The sequence below is a fragment of the Balaenoptera physalus genome (assembly GCF_965194825.1).
Source record: "Balaenoptera physalus genome assembly, chromosome: 14".
Classification (NCBI taxonomy): Eukaryota; Metazoa; Chordata; class Mammalia; order Artiodactyla; family Balaenopteridae; genus Balaenoptera; species Balaenoptera physalus.
The window spans coordinates 15,987,133-16,011,610 of NC_138893.1; the positions used below are offsets into that span (position 1 = coordinate 15,987,133).

The window sequence follows — 24,478 nt, forward strand, 5'->3', positions numbered from 1 at the left end:
ATCGTGAGAAATAATACACCTTAGTTGTTTTAAACCACAGCAGGTGGTTAATTATGCAACCAAAGCTAACTGAAACAGATTGTGGTCTGAATTTTTCGTGTAACTGCACATCGTCATTTCTCCCACGTTATTAATATATTTATTAAGGTTCTTTTGTTTGCAACCATGGGAAACCAGTTTAAATAAAAGGGGGATACATTAGAAGGTTCCTGGGGTATTTCAAGCTACAGAAGGTCAAGTTAGGGAGGGGAGAAGTCAGGGCCACCATGGGGGTGTCAACAGTAGGAGGTCACAAGTGTCTCTCCAGAAAACTGCCATTAACAATTAGTGTTAATGACTTCTGGACAACTGACTTCAAGTTCTCAGAACAGGCTTGGGCCGCGCGTCTACCTCTGGATCTTTTGGCTGTAATGGGGGGCGGGGCAGGATGCAGAGACAGGAGACAGAATGGAAAACAGCCGTGAGTCGGTGGAAATCCAGTATAGAAGCGACAACCGGGTAACTTATCGCGGCCCGGGCCTTTTTTTCAACTGCTAATGTTTTGATTTCCCCGAACTTCTTTTCTTTCAGATCTTTTTGTTACTAATGTATCCAGGTTCCTTTTAATAAAGGGGAAGAATCTGCATGGGGCCACGTTGGAAACTGTAACAACCAGAGCAACGTTGTATACTTAGCACAACGCAACTGAGTCGGCCAAGCTTTTCTGTGCAAACGAGTCTCTGAGAGGGTGGCTTGGCAGTTTGAATCAATAGCTTCAAAAATGTTCGGGGTGTAGACGAGAAAGGAGTTGTACCAAAGCGTTGAAAAGGGGTTAAAGCCAGAGTAACAGGTGCTGTGAACAGAGAGAAGGAAGCAAGAGCCAACGTGCGGACTTGGGGTTGTTTCTGGGAAGCGCGACCGGCGCAGGTGTCGCGAAGAGAACACAGAACGTCGCGGGCTGGGGTGGCGGCTTCGTTCCCGGACGCGTCCTGCGGCGGCGGGGGCCCGGGCCAGCCGAGTCGCCCGCGTCCCCGCGCGCAGCGCCGAAGTCGCCGCCCACACCGAGCGGGGCGGGGGCCGGGGCCCGGGGCCCGGGAGCGCGCGCGGGAGGCGTCTGCTCCCGGGACTGAGGTGGCGCCTTGCCCTCCCGCCTGCTGCAGGAGCGCGGGCCGCCGCGCCGGCGGCGACATCTTGCTCGGCAGGAAAGCGCGGGGAGAGCCGGCGGCTCCGGGCTGCTGCGCCACGCGCGCAGAGGACCGGCCGGCGCCGCGGGGCCGGGGGCGCACGGAGAAGGTAAGCGGGTCCGACCCTCCTACCCGCACGCCGCGCTCGAAGGGCTCTCCTGGGACCCCGAGGCCGCCCCGCTCCCCGCGCCCACGCCTCCTTCGCCTCCCTCCTCCAGCGCCCATCCGCGGGCTCCCGCGGCTTCTGGCTTCTGAGCTCCGGAGCCGCCCTCCCGGCTGACCCTCCCCCCCCCACGCCCCGCAGCCGCTGCCGCTCGGCCCCCACCCCCGCCGGGGCCGCCCGCCCGGGTCCCCGCCCCCTCCCCCTCCCCCCTCCGCCTACCCCTCCCCCTCCCCCCTCCGCCTACCCCTCCCCTCCCGTCCCCCTCCCCCTCCCCCTCCCCGGGCAGGCCGCGCGCTCCCCCCGCCCCTCGCCCCGCCCACCGCCCCGGCCCGCCCCCGCCGTGCCCGCCCCCACGCCCCGCCCCCGCCCGCACTCCAGGCCACAGGCCCCACGCCCCGCCCCGTGCGGGCGGGGCTCCGGGTTTAAACGTCGCGGCGGGCCGGGCGAGTGGAGGGGCGGGGCGCGCCTCTGTGTCGTGCCGCGGGTTCCGTAGGCGACAGCGCGGCACGGAACGGCGGGCACTCGGGGCCGGCGGGCGGCACCATGTCCCCGGGGAGCGGCGTGAAGAGCGAGTACATGAAGCGCTACCAGAAGCCGCGCTGGGACGAGTACGGGCCGTGCTACCGCGCGCTGCTCCACTACCGCCTGGGCCGCCGGCTGCTGGAGCAGGCGCACGCGCCCTGGCTCTGGGACGACTGGGGCCCGGCCTGCGCCTCGGACGACTCGGCGTCGTCGGCGTCCTCGGGCGCCGGGGCCCCCGCGCCCCAGTGCGCCCCGGCCTCGCCGCCGCCGCCCGTGGAGCCAGCGGCGCGCGAGGAGCCGGAGCAGCGGGCGCGCGCGGCCCCGGAGGAGGAGCGGGGCGCGGAGGCCGCGGGGGACGCGGAGGCCAGGGACGCGGAGGACGCGGAGGACTCGGCGCTGCCAGGTACCTGGCCGGGGAGGGCCCCGCTCGCGGGACTGGATTTGCTCTCGGGTCGCCTCTGAACCGCCCAGCTGTTTGTCGCAGCGCTCAGAGCAGGCGCTTCCTTGATTTTATTTAATCTAGGTATTTTGGGTAGGCGGAGAATGCGCCTCCCTTGACAAAATAAGGAAGGTGGCTGCCCCGCCTCCGCCCTCCCACCCTTTATTTCCGTAATGAGGTGGCTCTGGGTTGAGCCCAATGTGAACGCCTTTGACGTGTTCCTGGCGAAGTCCCCGGGTCTTCATCCGGTGGCCTTGGTGGCCTCTGGACCACTGAACTGCCATCTGTTTATTTCCGAGCGCCCGTTTGTTTATGAGAGGCGCCTAGCTTTCATCAGATTCTCGAAGGTGACCGCCGGAGGTTAGGAACCACTGAGCTAAGCGCTCTGTCTTGTGAATGGGGCCGTTGTTTTCTGTGTTAACTCCCTGACCTCGCCGCGCTGTCCCTAAGGAGTATTTTGCATTTGTTTACGCAGATTGTTGCGTAACTCCCGGCTGGTGGGAGGTAATCCTTGTAAGTGCCGGGTTCCCTCCGCTTCTCGCCTCCCCTCCTCCGGCTGCTGCTCTGAGCGGGAGGAGCGGCAGCTGGAAAATGGCTCTTGGGGGCGGTGCATCTGCAGTTGCTGCCGGGGCTCCGCGCCTTCTCTCCTGCCCGGAGGAGCGCGGAGCTGGGGGGACCCTCGGCGTGTGAGGCGGGCTGGCTGGTCACTGGTGCTAAGAGCCAAGTTGAATGGATGCCCCAGATACAGCCTGGAGGAGCCGCCGCTTTCTTCCTGATACTCTAACGTGGGCCAGGCACCACCCGGCGTCGCTCAGTTTGAAAGAGGCTCTGGTGAGCAAAATAGCTAAAAGGTACTGAGAGCTTGTCATGCATCCAGGCACTGATCTTAGAATATGTATTTTCTCATTCAACATTCAAAACAATTCTAAGAGATAGGACCATAGCTTTTATCTCAGTTTTATAGATGAAACTCAGAATAAATGATCAGTGATTTTGTTTGCCAAATTGCAAGTGGTACTCAGTCAAACTCTCATCCTAGCTTCTCTGTGAGATGCTGAGGAGAGGAAATTGAGTCTTGTTACACTGTTCTCAGCTACTCTCAGTTCATCATCTGTGGCAGAGCTGCCCCTCCACCCTCATGTTACGTGTGAATTCCCACCCGTTCCGAACCTTTGCTAGAAGTTCACATAACAGAAGGTGGAGAGGGTAAGGGGGCACTGATCTACCAGCTCAGTTATGCGATGTACTTTATCAGACTGAATGGGCTTTTCTCTCCCCGCCTCTTCCCCTTCATTGTTTGCAAAAGAGTTGTCAGTTATTTCCATGCGTATATAAATGCAGTTTTTAGACAGCACTGTAGTATGGGTGGGGTCTGTGTTTGCAACAGTTCGTGATTATTTTGATTTCCTCAGAGACACTAAATCCTCCCAGTGGCTAAGTAGTTACTTCTTCTCTGCTAATATTTGTGGTTTAGGCATCCAGGAGAAGAAAGGATGTTTCTGCTTCCAGGACTCCCAATCCCAGGATCTTTTGGTTTGCTCATGCCTGTCACAGCCCCTGTCTATCCCGGTGTCTGGCAGGATTGAAAGTCCTTGTTTTTAAGTGGACGGTCTTTCTGGAATGATGGGCACGCTTTTGAGTTTCTATAAAACGTAAGCGCTTAGTCCTTGTCTTTGCTGAAGCCATGTGTACGCACAGAATCGTGCAGCTCTATATGGCTGAGTACAGTACAGCAGCTCCCCTCCCCACCAACTGCCTGTTCCCTAGGCGGCCACTTCCCACTCCTCTGGTTTTCCTTGATGTGTATTTCTGTTTCTCCAGGTAACATGGCTTTTATTGATACTTCTTGATCTTTTTCAGTTTTTAGCACCATCTATTGGCTTTAACTCTTTTTAGTGATCTCCTAACCCATACACATGGCCTATCCCCACCCTCTCAGTACCGTCATCATAGAGTTTGTTAGATTCACAGTTAGTGCCTGTGGAAAGGTGGCTCACAGCCGCCCTATATTGTTATTGCCGTGATTCCCTTTTCTTTCTTTTGCAACACCACGGACACAGCAGGTTCACTGTCACCCTCCCCATCTTAAGACGTCCCTCCCAGGGCCTCTGACCTACTTTCATCTGGCCTGGTTGCATCTTGGGATGGCCCTTGGCCACCGCCGCAAGGACTCCCTGTCTTCTCTCTTGGGTAGGACCCTCTGTTGTGTGGCTCTCACATGTCTTCTTTCTTGGTTTACCCTCTCCTGACAAAAATTATCTTCTAGTACCTTCCTGAGAAAGGGTGTGTGAGAGGTTTAACTTCCTGAGACCTTGCATGTCAAAAGATTCTACCCTCACTATTCAGTAGTTTGTGGCTGGGCATGAAATTCTAGGTTAGAAGTAATTGTCTCTAAAAAATCTGGAGGCGTTGCTGTCCAGTGTTGAAACTTCTGATGTTGCCATTACACTGCCTTGTTGTTCTGACTCTTAATCTTTTGTTGATAACACGTTCCCCGCCTCGGGAAGCTTTTCAGGTCTTCTCTTCGTCCTCTGTGTTCTGAAAAGTTTCCCCGATCCAGGCCTGTTTTCCTCCAATGTGCTTTCATAGGTCCTTGCAGTCAAACTCATGTTTTGTAATTCTGGGAAGTTTTCTTGAATTGTTTTCTCATTTCTTTTCTTTTTTTTTTTTTCTGTTCCTTTCTTTTTGAACTCCTTAGTTGGATGTCAGACTTCACACATGTATCCTGTAATTTTCTACCCCGGCTCCCATTCCATCTGTCATTTTCTTCTATTTTTCTGGGCAGTGTTCTCAACCTCATCTTCCAACTCTTCGATTACATTTTTCAAAATGTATTCGTATACATATTTTTTTGAATTTTGTCATATATATATATATATCTGAATTACTTTGCTGTACACCTGAAACTAACAGAATATTGTAAATCAACTATACTTCAATTAAAAAAAAGTTTTTAAATTTCAAAACTGGAGATTTAAAAAAGTAATTTATTTTGTTGTTGTATCTAGCTTAATTACATGATAGTCAGAGAATACATTCTATATGATTTCAATTTTGTAAATGTATTAAGATTTGCTTTATGACCTTGCTTGGATAAGTAGATTTTTGTAAGTGTTCCACATGTGCTTGACAAGATTGTATATTCTCTGCAGTTGTTGGGTGCAGTGTTCTGTGTATACCCATTGGGTCAAATGTGTTAATTCTGTTGTTCAGATAGTTTAAAAAATCAATCTGTTCAATCAGACTTTCTGTGATGAGGGGCAGGTTCTCTGTCTGCACCATCCAGCGTGGTAGCCATGAGCCGCATGTGGGAATCGAGCACTTGAACTCTGATTGGTGTAACTGAGGAGCTGAATATTTATTTTTACTTAATTTTAATTAATTTAAACATATGTAATAGCCACATGTGGTTAATGGCTTTTGTATTGCACAGCATAGGCCTAAATCAAGACCGAGCTTATTTTTCAGTTACTGAGAAAGGGGGTATTAGAATTTTTCACAGTAACTGGTGGTGACACTGTTTTGTCTGTCTGGAAATGTCTTTATTTAAAACTTTGAATAGGATTTTGAAACATATACGGGTATACACTTATCTTGTACCAGGCACTATTTCAAGAGTTTTATAAATATTAGTTTTATAGTTATAAGTTCTGTCACTTCTGTGTTTCCCATCTTTTGTCTCCTGCTACAGATATTTTTGAGCTTGTGTTTTTTAAGTACAGAGCGTGAACACGGTTGTTTTATGGTCAGTGATCATCCCATTATCCCAAGTCTCTCGCTCCTGCTGGGCCTTCCTTACTCTCTTGCCTCTTGTGTGCCTGGTCGCCGTCCCAGGACACTCATCGTTGTGTTTGGAAGATTATCTGTAGGAATAATCTGAGGCCTAGGCTCTCCAGAGAGGATTTTAGTTTCTTGTGTTGGGTGCTTGTGGACCCTGCTGTTTATAGTGTCAGCCCTTTTAGTGCTCCGTGGCGAGGAGAGTTGGTCCACTACCTGCATTGGGGTCTCCCCACTCTTCACTGCGCAGCCGGCTGTGACCTGCTTCCCCACCCCTCCCCCCATGCTCCCCTCCATTCCCCCGTGAGACAGCCTGGCTGCCAAGTGCTGAGTCTTTCTTTAAAAGAAAAAAAAAACTGAATACTTTAATTGTAAAATACACCTAACATAAAAGTTACCATCCTGTTTTTTGTTGTTGAGGTATGGTTGATTCACAATATCATATAACTTTCAGGTGTACAACATAGTGATTCACAGTTTTAAAGGTTACGCTGCGTCTATAATCGTTACGAAGTGTCGGCTGTATTCCCTGCGCTGTGCAGTACACCCTTGCAGCCACTCATGTGTTACGCAGTAGTTGCCGCGTCATAAGCCCCTGCGCCTAGAATGCCGTCTCTTTTCTTCTGCCTCCTCCCGCCCTCTCTGCAGTGTTCGCCCCTGTTCACCGCTCTCTCCTTTTCTGAGAGTCCTTCTCTCCTGGAAGCTTTTCGACTTTGCTGGCTGTCGTCTCCCTGGCTCCCTGGCTCCTCCCCGGGGCCGCCCTCCGCCCCCTTTCCCCTCACTCCCACCGCGTACTCCGCGTCCCACTGGGGGACCCGCTCTCCGTCTGAGCCCCGGCCCCCACCCGCCCGCTCATGACGTCCTACGATTCCACGTTCACTTCTCGGCCCCGGATTAAGGGTCCAGCTGCTGCCTTCTTGGTGGCTCCAGGCGCATCTCACACCCGGGGCGTCGAGCACCCTTTCCCCGTCCTTTGGCGGCCTTCGGCTGGAGGACAGCGTGACTAGCCACTCCCAAGCCCTGAGGACGCAGACTCCCGTTTGCCTGCCAGCATCCTCGCGGTGTCCGTCGCCCGCTGCCCTGTCCACCTCGCCCTCTGCCGCTGGGCTCTCCGCGCTGCGGTCTCATCAGTGCGCAGTTCACAGGTGCCCGGGTGAGCCTGCGCAGCGGCCAGGGGTGGTGGGCGCTCTTCTGGTCCTTCTCACCGCCCCGCCGCTGCCATCACTGTGGGTTCCCCTCCCCTCCCTGGACGCTGCTGTTTTTCCCTAGCTGTCCTTTGTGTCCCCACCTCTGTGATCTAACCCGTCCTTCACGTTCGTTGCTAGAGACCTCATTCCCGAAATGCAAATAGGACCACATCATTTTTCAGCCTAAAATCCTTCAGTGATTCTTATTCACTTTCAGGAAAAAATAAAACTTCTGAGTTTGGCACAGAAAGTCTTTTCTCCCCACTGCTACTCGCCACCCCCCCGCCCTGTGCCTTCATCCCTAGACTCTCTGTGTGCCTTTCATTTTGAACTACGTATATTCTTTCTTCTGTCCAGGCCGTTGAACAAGCCAATCCCTCTTTCTGGAATTCACTTTCCTAACCTCTTCGTGGCTGGCGTTACCTTGTCCTTTGAACCAAATCATTATTGTCTTCTCTGGGCAGGCTCCCCACGTGGGTTAGAGGAAGAGAAGGAAGGGAAATGAATCGATGAAGATGATTTAGGTTGTTCCCCTCTCTCTCAGTGTTGTGACTATACCAGCCTCTGTCCCCCTTCTACTCTCTGTTGTCTTGGTCCTGATGGGCTCTTTCCTCTTTTCCTACATCCAGGGAAGAGAAGAGGACGAGGTGTGGACACATCACTCAGAGGGGTGTGTGAGTGATGGGTGGATTTGGGTTCTCATGATACAGCGGAAGGCTGGCATCTCACCTCATCCCCAGGCAGCACAGGGCTGGGTTCATGGATATGGGGCACGGGGGTGCGAAGCACTGAGCCCCAGGGTCGGACGCAGGCTGTCTGCTCCCTAAAATGCTTAGTAATAAATGAAACAGTTTGGTAGATCAGGGTCATTGCTGAAGACAGAAATGACGGTGATCTGTCAGGGTTCACACGTGTGCATTTTGTGTGAGGGCCTCTACTTCCACGGGGACATGGATGTCGGCAGGGAGGGATCCACTAAAGGAGTGAGGGACCCGAGTGTGTCCTAAAAGTGATGGGGTTTGGGAATAGCAACCTGGAAAATCATCACCTAGAGCCAAATTCTGGAGCCTTGAAAACGAGGGGTTTCCCACAGATGTGAACAAGGGGGTCCGTGAAGTGGAGCCTGGATTCACAAGGAGCTCTAATTCGGACATAAGTTTAGTCTGAGATGAAACACAGGCTCACTAGGGGTGTACACAAAGAGTACAACCTTTACAAGATCATAAAGTGCTTATAAAAATAATGAATGGAAAGTTATGAAGGGTAATTAAGGGAAATAGTTGCGTTTTGGAGTGTGTCCTTAGTGTCTGCGTTTACCTCAGGCGGGCAGTCTATTTCCCACTGGAGTTTCCCCAGCCCTGCTGAGAGATTTAGGACTGTGTAGACCAGGGGCCCTGGCTCACGTCAAGAACTAGAGCCCCCTTCCCAGCTCCTCACACTGGGGGCGCCCAGCTGTGTGCGTGTGTGTGTGTGTGTGTGTGTGTGTGTGTGTGTGTGAGAGTAGCTATGGAAACCCTCCCTATTGTGATGGAGGGCTTTTGAAGATGAGGCCACTGGCCAGCTCTTACAAGGAGCACAGGAGAGTGAGAGGAGCGCTTTCCGTAATCATGGAGCGTCACAAAGAAATGCAGTCCTGGAACTCCAGCTGAGTAACTTGAAAACTAACCTTCTGCAGTTGTTGAATGATTGTCACAGGTCCAGATCTGCCCCTGAAGCAAGACGATAAGATGATTGGACTTATCATGGGGAAAGCCATTAGGCAGAGTTGCTTTTTAGCTTTTAGTATTTAATTCAGATGCTTAATCTCAGAATGCGAGTGGTAGTTGTTACTTTTGAATAGGCTTGGTTCAATCTTGGTGTATTTATTGTTGATGTTAAAATGGGATAGACTGAAAATTATTATACTAACGTGTTTGTCCTTCCGTTTTAAGTGAAACTTGTGAATTGAGCTATAAGTGAAAAACTTACTGACTTCATTAAGCATTATGAATTTTTCATCCCAAATATTTAAATCATATGTAATTATATGTAAACTGGAATTTAAAGCATTCATCTTATTTTATCTCCTTTTTCAAAAAGCACTGCCAGTGAAAGACATAAAAGAAAAACCTGAACGACAGATCAGGACCAGAGAGCCTGACAAATTACCCAGCAGTACCGAACCTCAACAACCACCAAGTGCCTTACCTGCCAGAGGAAGTAGGAGAGCGGTCAAGAGTCCTCAAAGGTCATCAACTAAAATTAAAGAACATAAGCATCCGTTTGCCCTTTATGGGTGGGGAGAAAAACAGACGGATACAGGAAGCCAAAAAACTCACAACGTCTGTGCTTCTGCCTCAGTGCATGAGGTGGGTGCCAGTGAACGGGCTTCTCTGCTTTCCCCCTGGAGGATGGGGGATGGCCTCGCTTCTGTCATTGGCTGTCATATCCTGTGGTCACTGTGATGCTTTGCGACATGGTAGGTCTTAGGTGGCTCAAGGAAAGCCTAGAACTGGGCATCTGATTTGCAAACAGGATGCAGGATGTTAGCTGCCTGGAGGTCAGGGGTTTTCTGGTACCTGGAAGGGTTTACCGACACCGAGCCAGGTGAAGTGCCAGGACTCGGGGTTCTCAAGTCCTTGGGGGGCCAGGAGGTGCAGCCGTGGGGCACGGTCAGGGCTGGCGGCTGCCCGTCTGGATTTGCCTCTGGCCTCCTGAGAGGCTCCTGCTCCATCAGCCTTGATAACTGGTATCCATCCCCTTGACCCCTTTGTTACTGTCTGTCTGTTAGATCACATCTCCTGCATTCCCGACATCTATCTAGACTCTCGTTTTCTCTTTGGATTAAATTAGAGTGATTGCGTTTCCCCTGCTCATCCATCCCCCGGAGGTCTGGTTCTCCTCGGACTCAGCCCTGGCGTGTCCCTGTGCGAAGGCCTGAGGACACGGCAGACGAGGGGGCCTCACGCGTGGAGCCACAAAGCAATGACTGCGTTAGCACTAACACCGTCACTCCAGCCCACAGCAAAGAGGAAGGAAAAGAAGCAGAAAGTTCAGGCTGTTGGAGTTCTGGTTAAATACCAGGATCCAGTGTTCCCCGAACAGACTTCTGAGCCCTAGCGGATGGTGCTGTTTGGAGTGATATTTGAGACAACAGAGCTGTCCTCTGGCAACCCGGTGGGGTTAAGTTGAACAGGGTTCATTAAACGTCTTAGCTGGTAAAATCCTTTGAGATTTGTCAGTATTTTGCTGTAAGACGTTATTTATTTTTTAAGTTTTTTTTTTTTAATTTATTTTTTGGCTGCGTTGGGTCTTCGCTGCTGCGCGCAGGCTTTCTCCAGTTGCGGCGAGCGCGGGCTTCTCATTGCGGTGGCTTCTCTTGTTGCAGAGCACGGGCTCTAGGCACGCGGGCGTCAGTAGTTGCGGTGCATGGGCTCAGTAGTTGTGGCTCGTGGGCGCTAGAGTGCAGGCTCAGTAGTTGTGGCTTATGGGCTTCGTTGCTCCGTGGCATGTGGGATCTTCCCAGACCAGGGCTCGAACCCGTGTCCCCTGCATTGGCAGGCGGATTCCTAACCACTGCGCCACCAGGGAAGTCCCTGTAAAACATTTAAATTCCTTCAATGGAATACTGATCCATGCTTAATGCTAAGCAGTTCCAGTAATATTCCAGAGCCAGTTTCTCAAGGCACCTGCAGATTAGTTGCTTACCATTTATATCTGAAATTTAGTCCGGTGGACATTTTCTGTTGCCTAGTTTCTTTATTGCTGACGATGGGTAAGACAGAATCCAGGGCAGTGGCCCTTCTGGAGAAGCCTTTATACACAGAAGTCCTGAATATGGTGAGTCTGGCTTGCCTCTGCCCTGCTCCAGGTGACCTGGGGGAAGCTTCACTGTAAACGTTCTGGAAAACTAGCGCCAAAGCCACCCGAGTGAGTGTACGTTTATTCTGACTCCCTTAGATCCATGAATCGGCACTGCGAGCCAAGAGCAGGAGGCAGGTGGAGAAGAGGCGGCTGGCGGCGCAGAGGCAGCGGGCTCACTCCGCCGACGTGGACAGAACCAGGCGCGTCAAGCCTGCCTCGTCGGAGAACCCGTGGATGACGGAGTATATGAGATGCTACTCCGCCAGGGCTTGAGGGCAGGGACAGCTGCTCAGACGACCTCTTTTAAAAGGTGTAAATGAAAGAGAGGAAAAAACAAAACAAAAACCATCAAAAGAAACTGGACACAGGTTTAAGAAACCAGCTGATTATGCAAGACTTTTTTTAGGGAATTTCCAGAAGATTGTCTCTTTTGATGAATCCTGGTCACCTACCTCAGCAGTAGGGTGACAGCTGAAAGCCATAGACATTTGGTTATTTATGAGAATTCCCTAAATCTTTGATATTCTTATAAGGGTTTTGTTTTCAAGCATCTTAATCTTTTAAGATACTGACACCAAATGCCTTTAAATGGCTTACAGATTCTTAACTTCAGTATCTTCCCTCAGTTTAGGTGGAGCCTGTGTTGCTCTGTTCTGAACGACTTCTGAGATTCCATAGCTGGTAAGGTCACACCAGCTGCGGCAGAAGACTCATTTTCCTTATGTGTAGATTTCTTTGTGAAAGAATATCACGTTAAAAGTGAGTTTCAACGCTAGTACTGATTCCATGTATAGTGAAAGTAGAGCTTTGGTAGTTCCTAACAATTAAACCTTCTTTTGCATTTCAGTTCAGCACCACTTCGTGTGGGCTGTGATATTTAAGAATTATTGGGTTGGGTGAGGGTCATCTTTTCTCTTTAAATTGTCATCTAGGCACTTATTAATAGTTTAATAGTTCAAGTGCATTCCAGTAAACAAAGTGCCAGTGCAGTGTGTTTAGAAGTAGTACTGGTTTCTTGAGTCAAAGACTGTCACTTTTGATTGTGAGATTTTTTTAAGAACACATAATGGGGTACCGTTCACTTGCTGCAGTCTGGCCTTCTGACACACACCCACTGTGGACTTTTGCCTCCTTTCTGATAGTTTGGCAATGACATTTAGAATTTAATTGTCCTGCCCATTGGGGATGGGGACAGATTTTAAGATACCCATTAGAGATGTGGACCACCCCTACTTTCTCCTCCATAGAACTCACCAGTAACAAAGCCTTGATGATGTACATTGTTCAGACTTTTGGTTGAAATACATTCCTCCTAGGTTGCTAGCCGGTAGGTCTTGTGTAGAACCTAACGCGAGAGGATGCTGGTGTGTGCGTGGGCAGAGGTGTATGTAAATGAAGTGCTCCTTTTCTCTAGTACATTTGCTTTTGTGGTAGAAAGTGATTTTGAGAAACACTGCTTTCCATCCAGGAGAGACAGGAATCTGCAGGAAGGATGAATGGTAAACTCCTCATAGGAGAGAAGGAAGTACTTTGCCAACTTAGCACGTGCAGGCGTGTAAATGAAAATCTGGTGTTTGATGTGAGTTTGAGCATTTCCTTGACATTTTTACTCTGGGTCTTTGAAGTATTATGGTCAATTTTTAGAACACAAATGTTTTATTCCATGTAAAATCTTCACACAGTATCATCTTACACAACTGTATTAAGTTTTGCAAACTCATACTGAAGAATCATGAGCTTTTTTAAAAAAAAACAAAAAACTTTAAAAATATTTGCATTGTTTTTAGGTGAATACATCGTGAGCTCTCCTGGTCACTGCGATGTATATTTAGTACGAAGAAGGTCTGTGTGTTGTCCAAAACAACCTCGCTAGTGATTCTGGTGAATCTTGCTGTTATTATAGTCCTTAAACATTGCAGGTACCTAAAGATGAAATTCCTGTGGCGTCGTGATGGTGGAAACTGTTTCTTGAAAATCACTTCCTGCATGTTCGGTTTCAGCCACCGGCTCTGGCGTTCCATTCCCGTTGCAGCTGACAATCTTAGGAAGAGGCCGAGGGGAGTAGCTCGGGTCCACACGGATGGACTGTCTTAGAAACCCGACCCTTCGAGGCTCTGAGCAAGCCAGACTCTCTCCTTTAGAAAACAGACTCATATTCAATGTGCTTACTTATTACTGCAAACTCCAGATGCAGATCTGGAAGAACCTAGAGGGCAATACTGGCCAATTTTTCCCCATTTTTAAGTAGAGGACAAATGAACAAAATTTTTAAAGTACTTTTAGTATGCATGAACAATGAATGAGTCAATTTGAAGTACTTGTGAGTCCCCTTCCTATGTCCAAGTCATTAGTTGGTTAGGGTTTCTTTACTTTTCTTTCTCTTTAGGGGTAAAGATTATCTTTTAAGCCTACAAAATTTTTGAAGTTGTAACTATTTGATGTCCTACTTTTTCCTTCTCATTCTAGAAACTGATGTTGTGATCATGTTCCCATTTCTTTGGACAACTTATAAGATGGCAAGGTAGTTTAAAATTACCTATCATGTTGAAAAGTCTGAAACTGAGAATCCGGTGATATTTAAAATATAGAATAAAATAGTTGCTACATAGGACTCTCTTTTTAAAATTTTGGTTTTAAGTTCTTAATTAAAACAATTTGCCATAAACATGTTTTCTGTGTTACTTTTATTAAAAGCAATAATAGAATATTGAGTAACACCTGAACACCTCCACTGGACCGAGGTGAGTGAGAACTAAATAGGAATCTGTCCGTTTTCTTTCTTTTAAAACCTAAAAGATCGCTCTCATTTAGGAGGTGTCAAAATGCTTGTACTCCCCTACTGTCAGAAAATTTCCAAGCACATATATACATTTTTTCAAGTTCACTAAAAGTAAAATAGGGCATAGGTTATCTGAATTAACTTGTAAGGTAGTAAGCACACATTTGTGGTGCTTCTTATGAAATAGCTTTGTCATTGATTCATCAAATGTAAATTGCTAGTAACCTGAAAGGTGTGTATACTGGGTCACATAAACTCAACCAACTAAACTGCACAAAAGAAAGGTGGCTTTTGAGTTCTAAGGCTGTGCTGGCCGTATACTTTATCAACGGAAGGTTAGTACTTGATAATCAAAGTGTTCAAACGTATTATTGGCAAAGCGGGAGAGAGGCCAAGCATATATTAGAAGTAAAAACAACTTTCCTTGTTGACTGCTTCAGTAGAAAATAGTTTAGTGGATAGTTTTACATTTCACTGGACTAGATACAAAACGGTGCTAATATTTACACAGTCTGATTCTGTAGTTGGTTTGGGATCAAACTGTCAATGCCTGACTCATAAGGTTCTTACTATAGTCTTGTGATCAGCTAAATAATATTTAAAAAGTGATCCTAAAAGTGTGACCTTGTATTTGAAATGGATTTTGTACAATAGGATGAATAGGGAGCTCTTCAATGTAAGGTGTGTGCTTAATACCAAATTCTGTGCAAGGGGTGACGTCTAGGTTTTGGGCCCAGATTTGCTCCCTTCCAGCTTGCTAGTGTGAGACGGGGAAAAGCTGCTCGTGTATTACTTATTTCCATTTTGAAAGTCAGGACACCTGAGTGAAGACAGTAGAGGCCTCTTTTTGGATCTCTTTTATAATTAGCAAAACTGTATTTAAGAACAGTCTCCCTGTGTTGTTATTGTATATTTATTTTGAGCACTGCATTCACTTTAACATTCTGAAGAACAAAGGCTGGGCACTTACCATCACAAGGCTCAGGCAGTGGGAATTTGGGGCTGTGTTTTCTAAGAACTATGTATTGCTTTTCGCTTGTATTGAATATTGCAGTTACTTGGAAAAATGTGAATAAAATTCATTAATGTTACAGGCTGAAACTTCTGTTTTGTGCAAAATAATTCTGATTAGCACATAAATGGTTGAAGAAAGTGGATGATCACATTGACCCCTAAATGGATTTTTCATTAGATAAATGTTTAACAAGATACGTTAGATACATCCAGGAAAAGACACGTTCTGTGTATATACTTTGCGTTAAATGCCGCATTTTCCCCAGTCTTCCCTCACACCTTCTTATTGTTTTGAAAATTACAAAAGTGATAGGGCATGGGTAAAGTAACTCAAGAGAAGTTATAGAGTAAAAAGTGCAAGTTCCTTTCAGTACCACCCCCTCACCAAAATTCTACACCCCTCCTTAGAGGAAACCAGTGTTAAGTTTGGTGTGTAAACTTCCAGACCTTTTTCCAGGCACTTGGAGGTACATACACACTTTTTTTTTTTTGCACAAATATGGAATAATGTTAAACACATTTCTGTAACTCCCCAGCTTTCCCCCACCTGCTCCCCTTGTTCACAACATCCCCCAGTGGAGCTGATACTAATTAGCCCACCAAGCACCCTTGAGACTGGCCTGGCAGACCCCTCCTCAGGTCTCAGACTGACCACAAGATGGTTACACGTGGGGCAGGTCCAAATAGCACTGCCAAAGCTTTGAAGACTGAACTGACATTGGAACCAACACCCACAGGACTTGGGGCCTGAGCCTAAATAGGTTGATTACTTGCTGAAACAAAAATACCAGCATTCTCCACAGTACTTGGTCATGTCTCATCATGTAATATTCAGATGCCTAAGATTCAATCCCAATGGCTGTCACGGAGAAAGACAATCAGTAGCTGCCCTCATAGGCTTGACGGAAGCTATTATTGAAAAGTTCAAACGAGCAATCACCCTCTTGAAATAAGCATTGAAATAGAAATTATCAGTAGAGAAACTGATGATAGGAGAACTAAATGAAAATATTAGAACTGAAAAATACTCCAACTGAAATTAAAAAAAACCTTACTGGATAGACTCAATAGAAGATTGAAGATGACAAAATAAAGATAATCAATACAAATCATCCAGTCTGAACAACAGAGAGAAAGAAGGGCTGAAGAAAAAGTTTCCGGGTTGTGTTGTAGGAGTCCTAGAAGGATAAGAGGAAGAGTGTAGTGCTTTAAAAACGTGCAGAAATGATGGCTAAAAACCTCCCAAGCAAGCTGAGTGAAGCTGAAACAGGATAAACCCAAAGAAATCCAAGCCTAGATAAATTGAAAACTGTTGAAAACTAACAGACATCTTGAAAGCAGCCAGAGAAAAATGAAAGATGACCTACAAGGGAACAATTCAAATGCCCGTGCGTTTTTTCATCAGAAACTACGGAGGCCAGAAGGAAGTGGCACGTTTCTTAAAGTGCTGAAAGAAAAGAACTGTCAACTCAGAATTGTGTATCCAGTGAAATATCCCTCAGGAATGAGGGAGAAATAAGGATATACTCATACACAGGAAAACTAAGAATTGATAGCCAGGAGACCTGCTTTAAAGGAATAGTCAAAGGATGTACTTCAGACAGAAGAGAAGTGATACCAAAAGGAAAGTGGGAACACGGGGAATGAGAACAACAGTTCTAGAACTTGGTCTTTTGTTCTCGGTTCCTGAAACAGCTCCAGAGCCAGAAAGGTGAAAGGAGTGCCTTGTTATTCATAACAAGCCCCTTCCCAACACACCTTTTGAGATGACTTTTGGCCAGCCCCTAAGAATGGGGGCTGGTTGCCAGGGAAACCAACTGGGAGGAGAGGGTTGGAACTTTCAGTCCTATCCCTGACCTCTGGGGAGGACAGAGGGGCTGGAAATTGAGTCAGTTACCAATGGCCAATGACTTAATCACTCACACCTATGTGATGAAGCCTCTGTAAAACCCAGAAGGACGGGGTTCGTAGAGATTCCAGGGTGGCAAACAGATGGAGATGTGAGGAAAGTGGTACCCACAGAGCATGTAAACTCTTTCCCTGTGCTGTGCCCCATGCATCTCTTCCATCTGGCTGTTCTTGAGTTATATCCTCTACAATAAAGCAGTAATCCAGTAAGTAAACTGTTTTCCTGATTTCTGTGAGCTGCTCTAGCAAATTAATTGAACCCAAGGGAGGGGGTCCTGGGACCTTCCAATTTACAGCTGGTTGGTCAGAAGCACAGGTAACAACCTGGACCTGTGATTGGCGTCTGACGTTGGGGCGGGGGGCAGTCTTGTGGGGCTGAGCCCTTAACCTGTGGGACCCGCCACTGTCTCCCGGTAGACAGTGTCAGAACTGAGCTGAATTGTAGGACATCCAGCTGGTGTCAAAGGATTGCTTGATGTGTGGGAAGCTCCCACTCACCTGGGGTCAGAGGTGGAAGAGTGCAGGCATGGAGGAGACAAAGCAGTGGATTTTTCCTGAGAACCTAACAAGAGCTTCCAAACACACTAGTGTCTGAGCCCACAGTGAATGAGTGTGAGCGTGTGAACATTCCTAAAACCTGGCGGGCTCCTATGGGAAGCACGGCAGACATCACCCCTACAAAATGACAGAATGCAAGACCAGCAAGGGTTCTCTGCATGCACGGGGAAAGCCGTGCTACGAAAGTAAACAGAGTGGCTACAGGGGGCAGATTAAGCTGATCTTCTGGGAAAAAGGCTAAAACTACAAAGAAGACTGTCCTGAGGCAAAATACAATATATGAAGGAACATCTGACCCCCGAAAGGAGAACTAGACAAATTTACAATTATAGTTAGAGACATCAACACGCCTATCAGTAACAGAGCTAGTAGACAAAAGATTGGTGAAGATACAGAAGAGCTAAACAACACCATTAACCAAATCACTCTGACATTTATAGAACACTACCCAGCAAAAGCAGAACACAAAATTTTCATGTTCACATGGAACATTCATCAAGACAGTTCAGATCCTGGTTATTAAAATAACCTAAAATTTAAAATCATACAAAGTATGTTTCTGACTATAATGGAATTAAACTAGAAATAAGTAAAGATAGGAAAATCTCAAATCAGTTGGAAATTAAACAACTTGCTCATAAATAATCCACCAAAAAGATGGTCTCAAGAGGAATTAGAAGATATTTTAAATGGAAGAAAAATGAAATTACAATACATTAAAATTTGTGGGCACAGTTAAAGAAAGTAGTACTTTGAAGGAATTTATAGCATTGAGGGCTTATATTAGGAAAGCAGGCCTCAGATCAATAATCTAAGCTTCCATCTTAAGAGACAAAAGTAAGCCCACATCTTCCAGAATGAAGAAAAAAGCAGAAATCAATAAAATTGATAACAAAAACAAATGAAGCCAAAAGCTTGTTCTTTGAAAAGATGAGTAAAATTGATAAGCCTCTAGCAAGCTTGACAAAAAAGAACAAGTCATACGTTAGCAATATCAGGAATAAAACGTGATTATCTGAATTTGCATTTCACTATTAGGGTTACCTTCTTTTTCATGTTGATCAATCATCTATTTCTTTGATGAATGGCCTATTTATGTGCTTTGCCAAGCTTAAAATTATTTTGGGAAAACTACAAAAGCACACTGCCTTTTTTTCTCCCCCCCCACCCCCGCGTGGGTATCTGTTTGTTTAACTAGCTAGGATCTCTGTATTATCTGACCCCAATCTTGTGTCAAACGTGTTGCAAATGCTTTGTCATAGCCCGTTGCTAACTGTATGCTTTCTTTTGTATAGAAAAAACTAATTTGCAGAGTCAAACCTCAAACCCTTTCTTTATGGGGTATTTTGAGTCACCTACAGATTCACCCTTTGGTTGTAAAAAAATTCTTATGTTCTTCCAATGCCTTTAAAAAAATCTTACCTTTTGCTTTTAGATCTTTAATCCAACTGGAATTAACTTTTTTGGTGAATATGAATTAGGGAGCCAAGCTTTTTAAAAAAAAATCAATTAAATGGGAAGAAAAAGGGCCTAACACCATCTAGTGAAGAGCCCTTACTGATATAAAATGTCACATCATACTTTTTCATAAATTGCCACAGATACAAGGGAAAGTTTCTAGACACTGCTCTTCTGTGGGTCAGCTGGTCTACACCTGAGCTCACAGCATTGTTTTAACTTAATTTTGCAGTGCATTTTAGTATTTGGTATGGCAAGTCTCCCTACCCTCCCTTGTTCTTTGCTTTCCTTGGCAATTTTCTTTTTTATATGAACTTTAGAATGAGCTTGTCGATTTCCATTTTAACATTCCATTTGGGAATTTTATTAAACTGCATTGAATTTACTAATTTTGGAGGACTGACATCTTTATAATATTGACTCTTTCTATCCCCAAATAGAGTATGTCTCCATTTAAGTTGGTCTTCTTATATTTATTTCAATAAAGTTTTCATCAAAAAGGTCTTTCACATTTCTTGCTGGATTTTTTTTCCCCCTTCCATCAAATTTTGTAAATGCTTCTTGCCTCTGCATAGGAAAGGGGCTGAACTGGGAGGAATGCTGTTACCTTTTTTCTAATGAATGAAGGAAGGAGACAGAAATGTGGGTGAAGACAGAAGTTGACGATGCTGTCATTAATCATGTGTTTTGGAATTACCTCAAAAGAACCAGGGAATTGGAAATGACCCAATTGTTTATCAGCAAGGAAGTGGTTAAAGGAAACATGGCATATTCACCCAATGGAACATTATTCAGCCTTCGATAAGAAGGAGAAAGCTCTCAATGTACCCAGACAGGCCAAGAGCTCCAAGATGCAGTATAGATGGAAAAAGACAGTGTGTGTAACATGTTGCCTTTTGTTTAAGGAAGGGAGGAGGAATAATACCTGTATCCACATTAAAGAACTCTGGAAGGATACACACACTAGCCAGTGGGTACTGTAGGTGTGGGGTGAGGAGGGAGTGAGGGAGAGGCAAGGAGGCCCCAGGGTGACCTTCCATCCTGCTTTGATTTTTGACATGTAAGAACGTATTAGCTATTTTTAAAAATCCTAGAGAAAACAGGAAAAAAAAACCAAACAAACCCAAAACTGAATACCCATTCTTTGAAGATATGTCTACCCCTGAAAACTCCAAGCTGTGTGTTAGGTTAAGCTAGGCTGACGGCAGAGCCAGCTAGGGGCCTGTAAGGCCAGCAATTGCAGCCCCCTTCTCCTGAAGCTGGCTGGAAGGGTACTTTGAACCTTACCATATTCAAAACACAGAGATCTTTGGATAGTGAGGTGTAAATCCTGAATTTCCACCAAAAAGACTAACCTTTCCTAGGAATAAAATTTGAACTTGATTACACCAACAATAGAAGCTTATCGAGTTTTTCAGAAGGCCCAGGGCTTGCTTAGGTGGGCCAGGCTGCTGGCTTTTCCATGTGTTCTGATTGGGACACACAGATTCTGTTCCACTTTCCTCCACAGCAGGACTGATTTCCCAGGGATGCCCGCGGTGTGTCCTTCATAACAACAGTGCTCCTGTAGCCTGTGACTGCTGTTTATAGATTAAAGGACACCTTCTTCATGACTGCCACAGTATGTATGGCAAAGGTTAAAATTTAATAAAACAAAATATAAACCTTTATTTTTTAAAAAACGGCTTTTTCTTACATACAGCATGGATTTAAGCTTGGGCCTCATGCACTAATAGTGGGAGGGGAAATTGGCACAAGTTCTCTGGAGGGCAGTTTGGCTTTACGGCTCTTAAAAAGGAGCACATCTTTTTTACCATATGATCCAGCAATCCCACTACTGGGCATATACCCAGAGAAAACCATAATTCAAAAAGACACATGCACCCGAATGTTCATCGCAGCACTATTTACAATAGCCAGGTCATGGAAGCAACCTAAATGCCCATCAACAGGTGAATGGATAAAGAAGTTGTGGTACATATATACAATGGAATATTACTCAGCCATAAAAAGGAACGAAATTGAGTCATTTGTTGAGACGTGGATGGATCTAGAGACTGTCATACAGAGTGAAGTAAGTCAGAAAGAGAAAAACAAATATCATATATTAACGCATGTATGTGGAACCTAGAAAAATGGTACAGATGAGCCGGTTTGCAGGGCAGAAGTTGAGACACAGATGTAGAGAACAAACGTATGGACACCAAGGGGGGAAAACCACGGTGGGGTGGGGATGGTGGTGTGCTGAATTGGGCGATTGGGATTGACATGTATACACTGATGTGTATAAAATTGATGACTAATAAGAACCTGCAGTATAAAAATACAAACAAAACAACTAATACTAAACTTTCATTGGGTTATTTGTATGGAAATATGTTAATATAAATGTTTCAGACATTAAAAAAAAAAAGAAGCACATCTTTGACTTGGCAATTCCGCTCCTAAGCGTTTCCCCACATACCCACGTGGGCCCAGGGAGGTGACCACAGCGCAGCGTCCCGGGCAGACGGGGCACATCTGCACGCTGCCTCCATCGGAGCGCCTATGGTGGTGGGGAATGAGGAAAGGGAAGTGCGGGCGGCCCTGAGCATCTGGAAGACCCAGCCGACACCCTCAGCTCACGTCTGCACCGGTTCAGGAAGCCTGGTGGCCCACGGGCAGGGGACACCATGCCTGCTGCCTGGGATCTTGCTGTGAGTGTGGCTTCAACCTAAACCCAAAACACTGGCCATGTTGGCTATGAGCGGTAGTCTGAACCAGTTAAGAGTGACTGCTTGTGACAGCTAACATCGCCATTAATCCACCTTCTACTGGTTTTATGACCTAGGTGTTGACCAGGGCCCGAGACAGCCAGCCCGTTTCACTTGAGGGCTTCAAGGGAACTGGAGGTTCTTCTGTCTCTGTGCTGCCTTCCGCTCCTTGAGAGGAATCCTGGGGGTCGGGACCAATTGCCTGCTTCCTGCCAAGGGCCCCCTCCACCAGCCCGCCTTGCTGGGGGCCCCGGCCGGCACCACACTCCCCTCCCTCACGGATGGTCCCCGACACTGCCCGCTGTGCTTTCTACGACGTTTTCCGTGGACTCGACGCGTCCCCACGCCCAGCCGAGTGCTCTGCTGTGTGGCGTCAGCCTGTGAGAACGGCCCTGACAACGGGCGAGACACCATCTCACCACGACGTCCCCGAGGACAAGCACCAGACACGGCCTGAAGCCGAGGCCGCTACATCGAGGATGCCAGAACGTAACTACACTGGGCAAAGGTCTGAAGTCACGGGCGAGTGCTTAACGCCAACATTACTCCTGGAAACAAAAAGAGGAAGACCGGAGGGCCAGAGTACAGTAATCGGATAGTTACAGATCAAGTAAAAAAAATCCGAGTACCTAAAGACATTTTTCTTCTATTCTTGCTCAAGGACTCAGTCAAATAAACAGAGAAGAGAAGCAGGACAGGCGAGGGCCAGCCGGGTCAGGGGTTTATTGGCAGACAGCACAGGAGTGTTGCCACAGTAACTGCAGACGTTAGATGCTGCTGGGTGAGGGGCGTCAGGCAGAGACCACCCTCCTGCGGGCGAAGGGCGACAGCCACGGCACAGGCCCCCAGGCACTGCCTCACCTTCACAGAGAAATATCCGACTCACAGGCAACTTCGGTACAGCTTTAGCCACCAAATACAATACGACTGTGACAAGCATTCGAAAACCAGCTGGCATGCATTTTCAGTCATGCATTTTTAATTGATAATATTTTCAGTGTACTGAAGGCAGGGACAAAAAGGCAAGTTATCAAGCTTGCAGGTTTCTTTTTCTTTTCTTTTTTAAATCAAAGCATGGTTTCACAGTGATGAAATCAACTTATTTCCCACCTCCAACAACTTGGCACTAAAGGTATGTTAAACATGGAAAACACTCTTACCAGTTAAAATAAGAACGCTTTATAGTCCTTGAAATTCCAGTAAACACGTGTGTTTGAAATTTCCATGAATTTTGAAGAAAAAAAGGTGCCAGTCAACAGAAATCCCGGTGCCTTGTCCTACCATGCCTTGCTGTGGAGACCACAGGGCTGCCCCCCGCCCCGGGGCCTGCCGTCCACTTCCTGGGGGTGGCAGCCCTGGCCTCTGCATCTCGGGCCCCTGTTCTCTGAGCCACTGCAAAGGGCTATTTTGAAGGTTAAATCAGATGTTAAATGTGAGAACACCTTTAAGTTGTAAAAAAGTGCTATGCCCCTTCGAGGCTTTATGATCATTTCAAATGACAGTATTAAAAATGAGGAATCTGCTAAACAAAAATTCTCCAGTAATTTCTCAATAAACTATGTTTTTTTTGTTTTTAAGAGGAAAAGAAAAGGGGGCATGAAATCCTATACTTTGATCGGAGACACACTGAACAACCAACGCGGCACTTGAGTACTGGATTTCTCCAAGTGCAGAAGTATATTTCTCACGGCTCAGATAGGGCTAAAGTCTGAAGAATCAGGTAAAAACATGTATAAACAACCTAAATAGAAAACCAAATTTAAAAGCTTCAGGTGAAATCATTTCATCTTAAAATTAGAGTAGGAAAACCATTATTTGCCGTTCGTCTCCTACTGCTTTGAAAAGGCGGCGGTTACTGAGTGTTTATAGCTCTGGTTTCTGCTTCGGTGTGGGGACCTGTCAACTGTAACAGAGTGTGTGTAATTAGCAGAATTGAGAGATTTGACACATTTCACCCCAAGCATTTATGGCCCATCCTACAAGTCCTGGACAGCTGAGCAGGCCTAGGCCTGAAAGCAGATGTTTATCGACAAATCGTCTGTTCCATTGCTTCTCACAGCCTCAGGTGACTGGTCAGTGCACACGGACAGCACAGCAGTCGGGACGCCTGCTTGCCCACAGGCTGTACCGTCAGGTACCAAGAGGCCAACTAAGAGTGCACAGACAGCGTTCCCGAGAAATACTGATCCAAACAACAAAACCTGCAACCTAAACAGCAAAGCTCTCAACCCTAGAATGTGAAACAAGACAACTGGGTAACTAGGCACTGAAGTCAACAGTTGCAAACAAAGAGGCTGCTCTGAGAGTTACGATTTCAGACAGTTTCATTACCATGTGTCTTGGAAAGAGAGTTGTGGACTGAAACTTGGACTCCAAATGCCTCCCAAGGTTTGGGAAGTTCTCAGCCATCATTTCTTTAAACAAGCTTCCTGCCCTCCCTCCCTCTCTTCTCCTCCGGGGGCTCCAGTGATGTGTAGACTGTCTCTTAATGGTGTCTTGTAAGTCCTGTAGGCTTTTCATTCTTTTCCCTCCCTTTGCTTCTCTGTTTGAATAATTTCAAATGATATGTCTTCAAGCTCACTGTTTCTTTCTTCTGTTGCTGTTGAAGCTCTGTATTAAATTCTTCGGTTCAGTCGTTGTATTCTTCAGCTCCAAAATGTCTGTTTGGTTCTTTTTTATGTTTTCTATCTCTTTGTTGAACTTCTCATTTTGTTCTTGTATTGTTTTCCTGATTTTGTCGTTTTATCTGTGTTCTCTTGTAGCTCTCTGAGCATTTTTGGTACAATTATTTTGAATTCTTTGTTGGCCAACTCATGCGTCCCCATTTCTTTGGGGAGAGTTGCTGGAAGTTTGCCGTGTTCCTTTGGTGGTCTCACGATTCCCCGATTCTTTGTGATCCCTGAAGTCTTGCTAT

General features: G+C 46.6%; 2 protein-coding genes across 22 annotated transcripts in view; one reads left to right on the forward strand and one right to left on the reverse strand.

Annotated features, from left to right (window-relative positions):
* Positions 1 to 24,478, reverse strand: part of RAB4A (RAB4A, member RAS oncogene family) — a 94,928-nt gene that overhangs the window by 13,919 nt on the left and 56,531 nt on the right. The window contains exons 8-9 of one of the 5 annotated variants that reach the window (XR_014253444.1): positions 8,918 to 8,960; positions 5,255 to 7,870 (exon numbers count right to left, since the gene is read on the reverse strand). The exons of 1 other annotated variant lie outside the window; for it this stretch is intronic. The gene's annotated coding sequence lies outside the window, so the exon portion shown is untranslated. Of the gene's footprint in view, positions 1 to 5,254; positions 8,961 to 24,478 lie in introns of those variants that run through there. 3 more of the 5 variants (XR_014253442.1, XR_014253443.1, XM_082425022.1) reach the window with 3 other exon arrangements.
* On the forward strand, positions 1,148 to 14,974 carry CCSAP (centriole, cilia and spindle associated protein). Of its 17 annotated transcripts, none has more exons than XR_014253430.1 (5): positions 1,148 to 1,272; positions 1,820 to 2,251; positions 9,331 to 9,599; positions 10,084 to 10,448; positions 11,191 to 11,296. XR_014253430.1 is itself a non-coding variant. In XM_082425004.1 (4 exons), exons 1-3 carry the CDS (start codon positions 1,870 to 1,872, stop codon positions 11,365 to 11,367), a joined length of 828 nt encoding a protein of 275 aa, XP_082281130.1. In that variant the 5' UTR covers positions 1,660 to 1,869; the 3' UTR covers positions 11,368 to 11,404; positions 11,721 to 14,974. The 17 variants fall into 17 exon arrangements, 7 of the variants coding, with proteins under 7 accessions (XP_082281127.1, XP_082281130.1, XP_082281131.1 ...); XR_014253432.1 differs by lacking the exons at positions 1,148 to 1,272; positions 10,084 to 10,448 and adding exons at positions 12,882 to 12,936; positions 13,014 to 14,974 and having other exon boundaries at positions 1,660 to 2,251; positions 11,191 to 11,404; XR_014253436.1 differs by lacking the exons at positions 1,148 to 1,272; positions 10,084 to 10,448 and adding exons at positions 12,882 to 12,936; positions 13,014 to 14,974 and having other exon boundaries at positions 1,661 to 2,251; positions 11,191 to 11,853.

Excerpts from the sequence above, each read along its gene's own strand:
- CCSAP (XM_082425002.1), top strand. The coding sequence starts at position 1,870 with ATGTCCCCGGGGAGCGGCGTGAAGAGCGAGTACATGAAGCGCTACCAG. Across the intron at positions 2,252-9,330 it reads GGAGGACTCGGCGCTGCCAG|CACTGCCAGTGAAAGACATA; the intron begins GTACCTGGCCGG and ends TTTTTCAAAAAG. Across the intron at positions 9,600-10,083 it reads CTTCTGCCTCAGTGCATGAG|AGTGATTGCGTTTCCCCTGC; the intron begins GTGGGTGCCAGT and ends GGATTAAATTAG.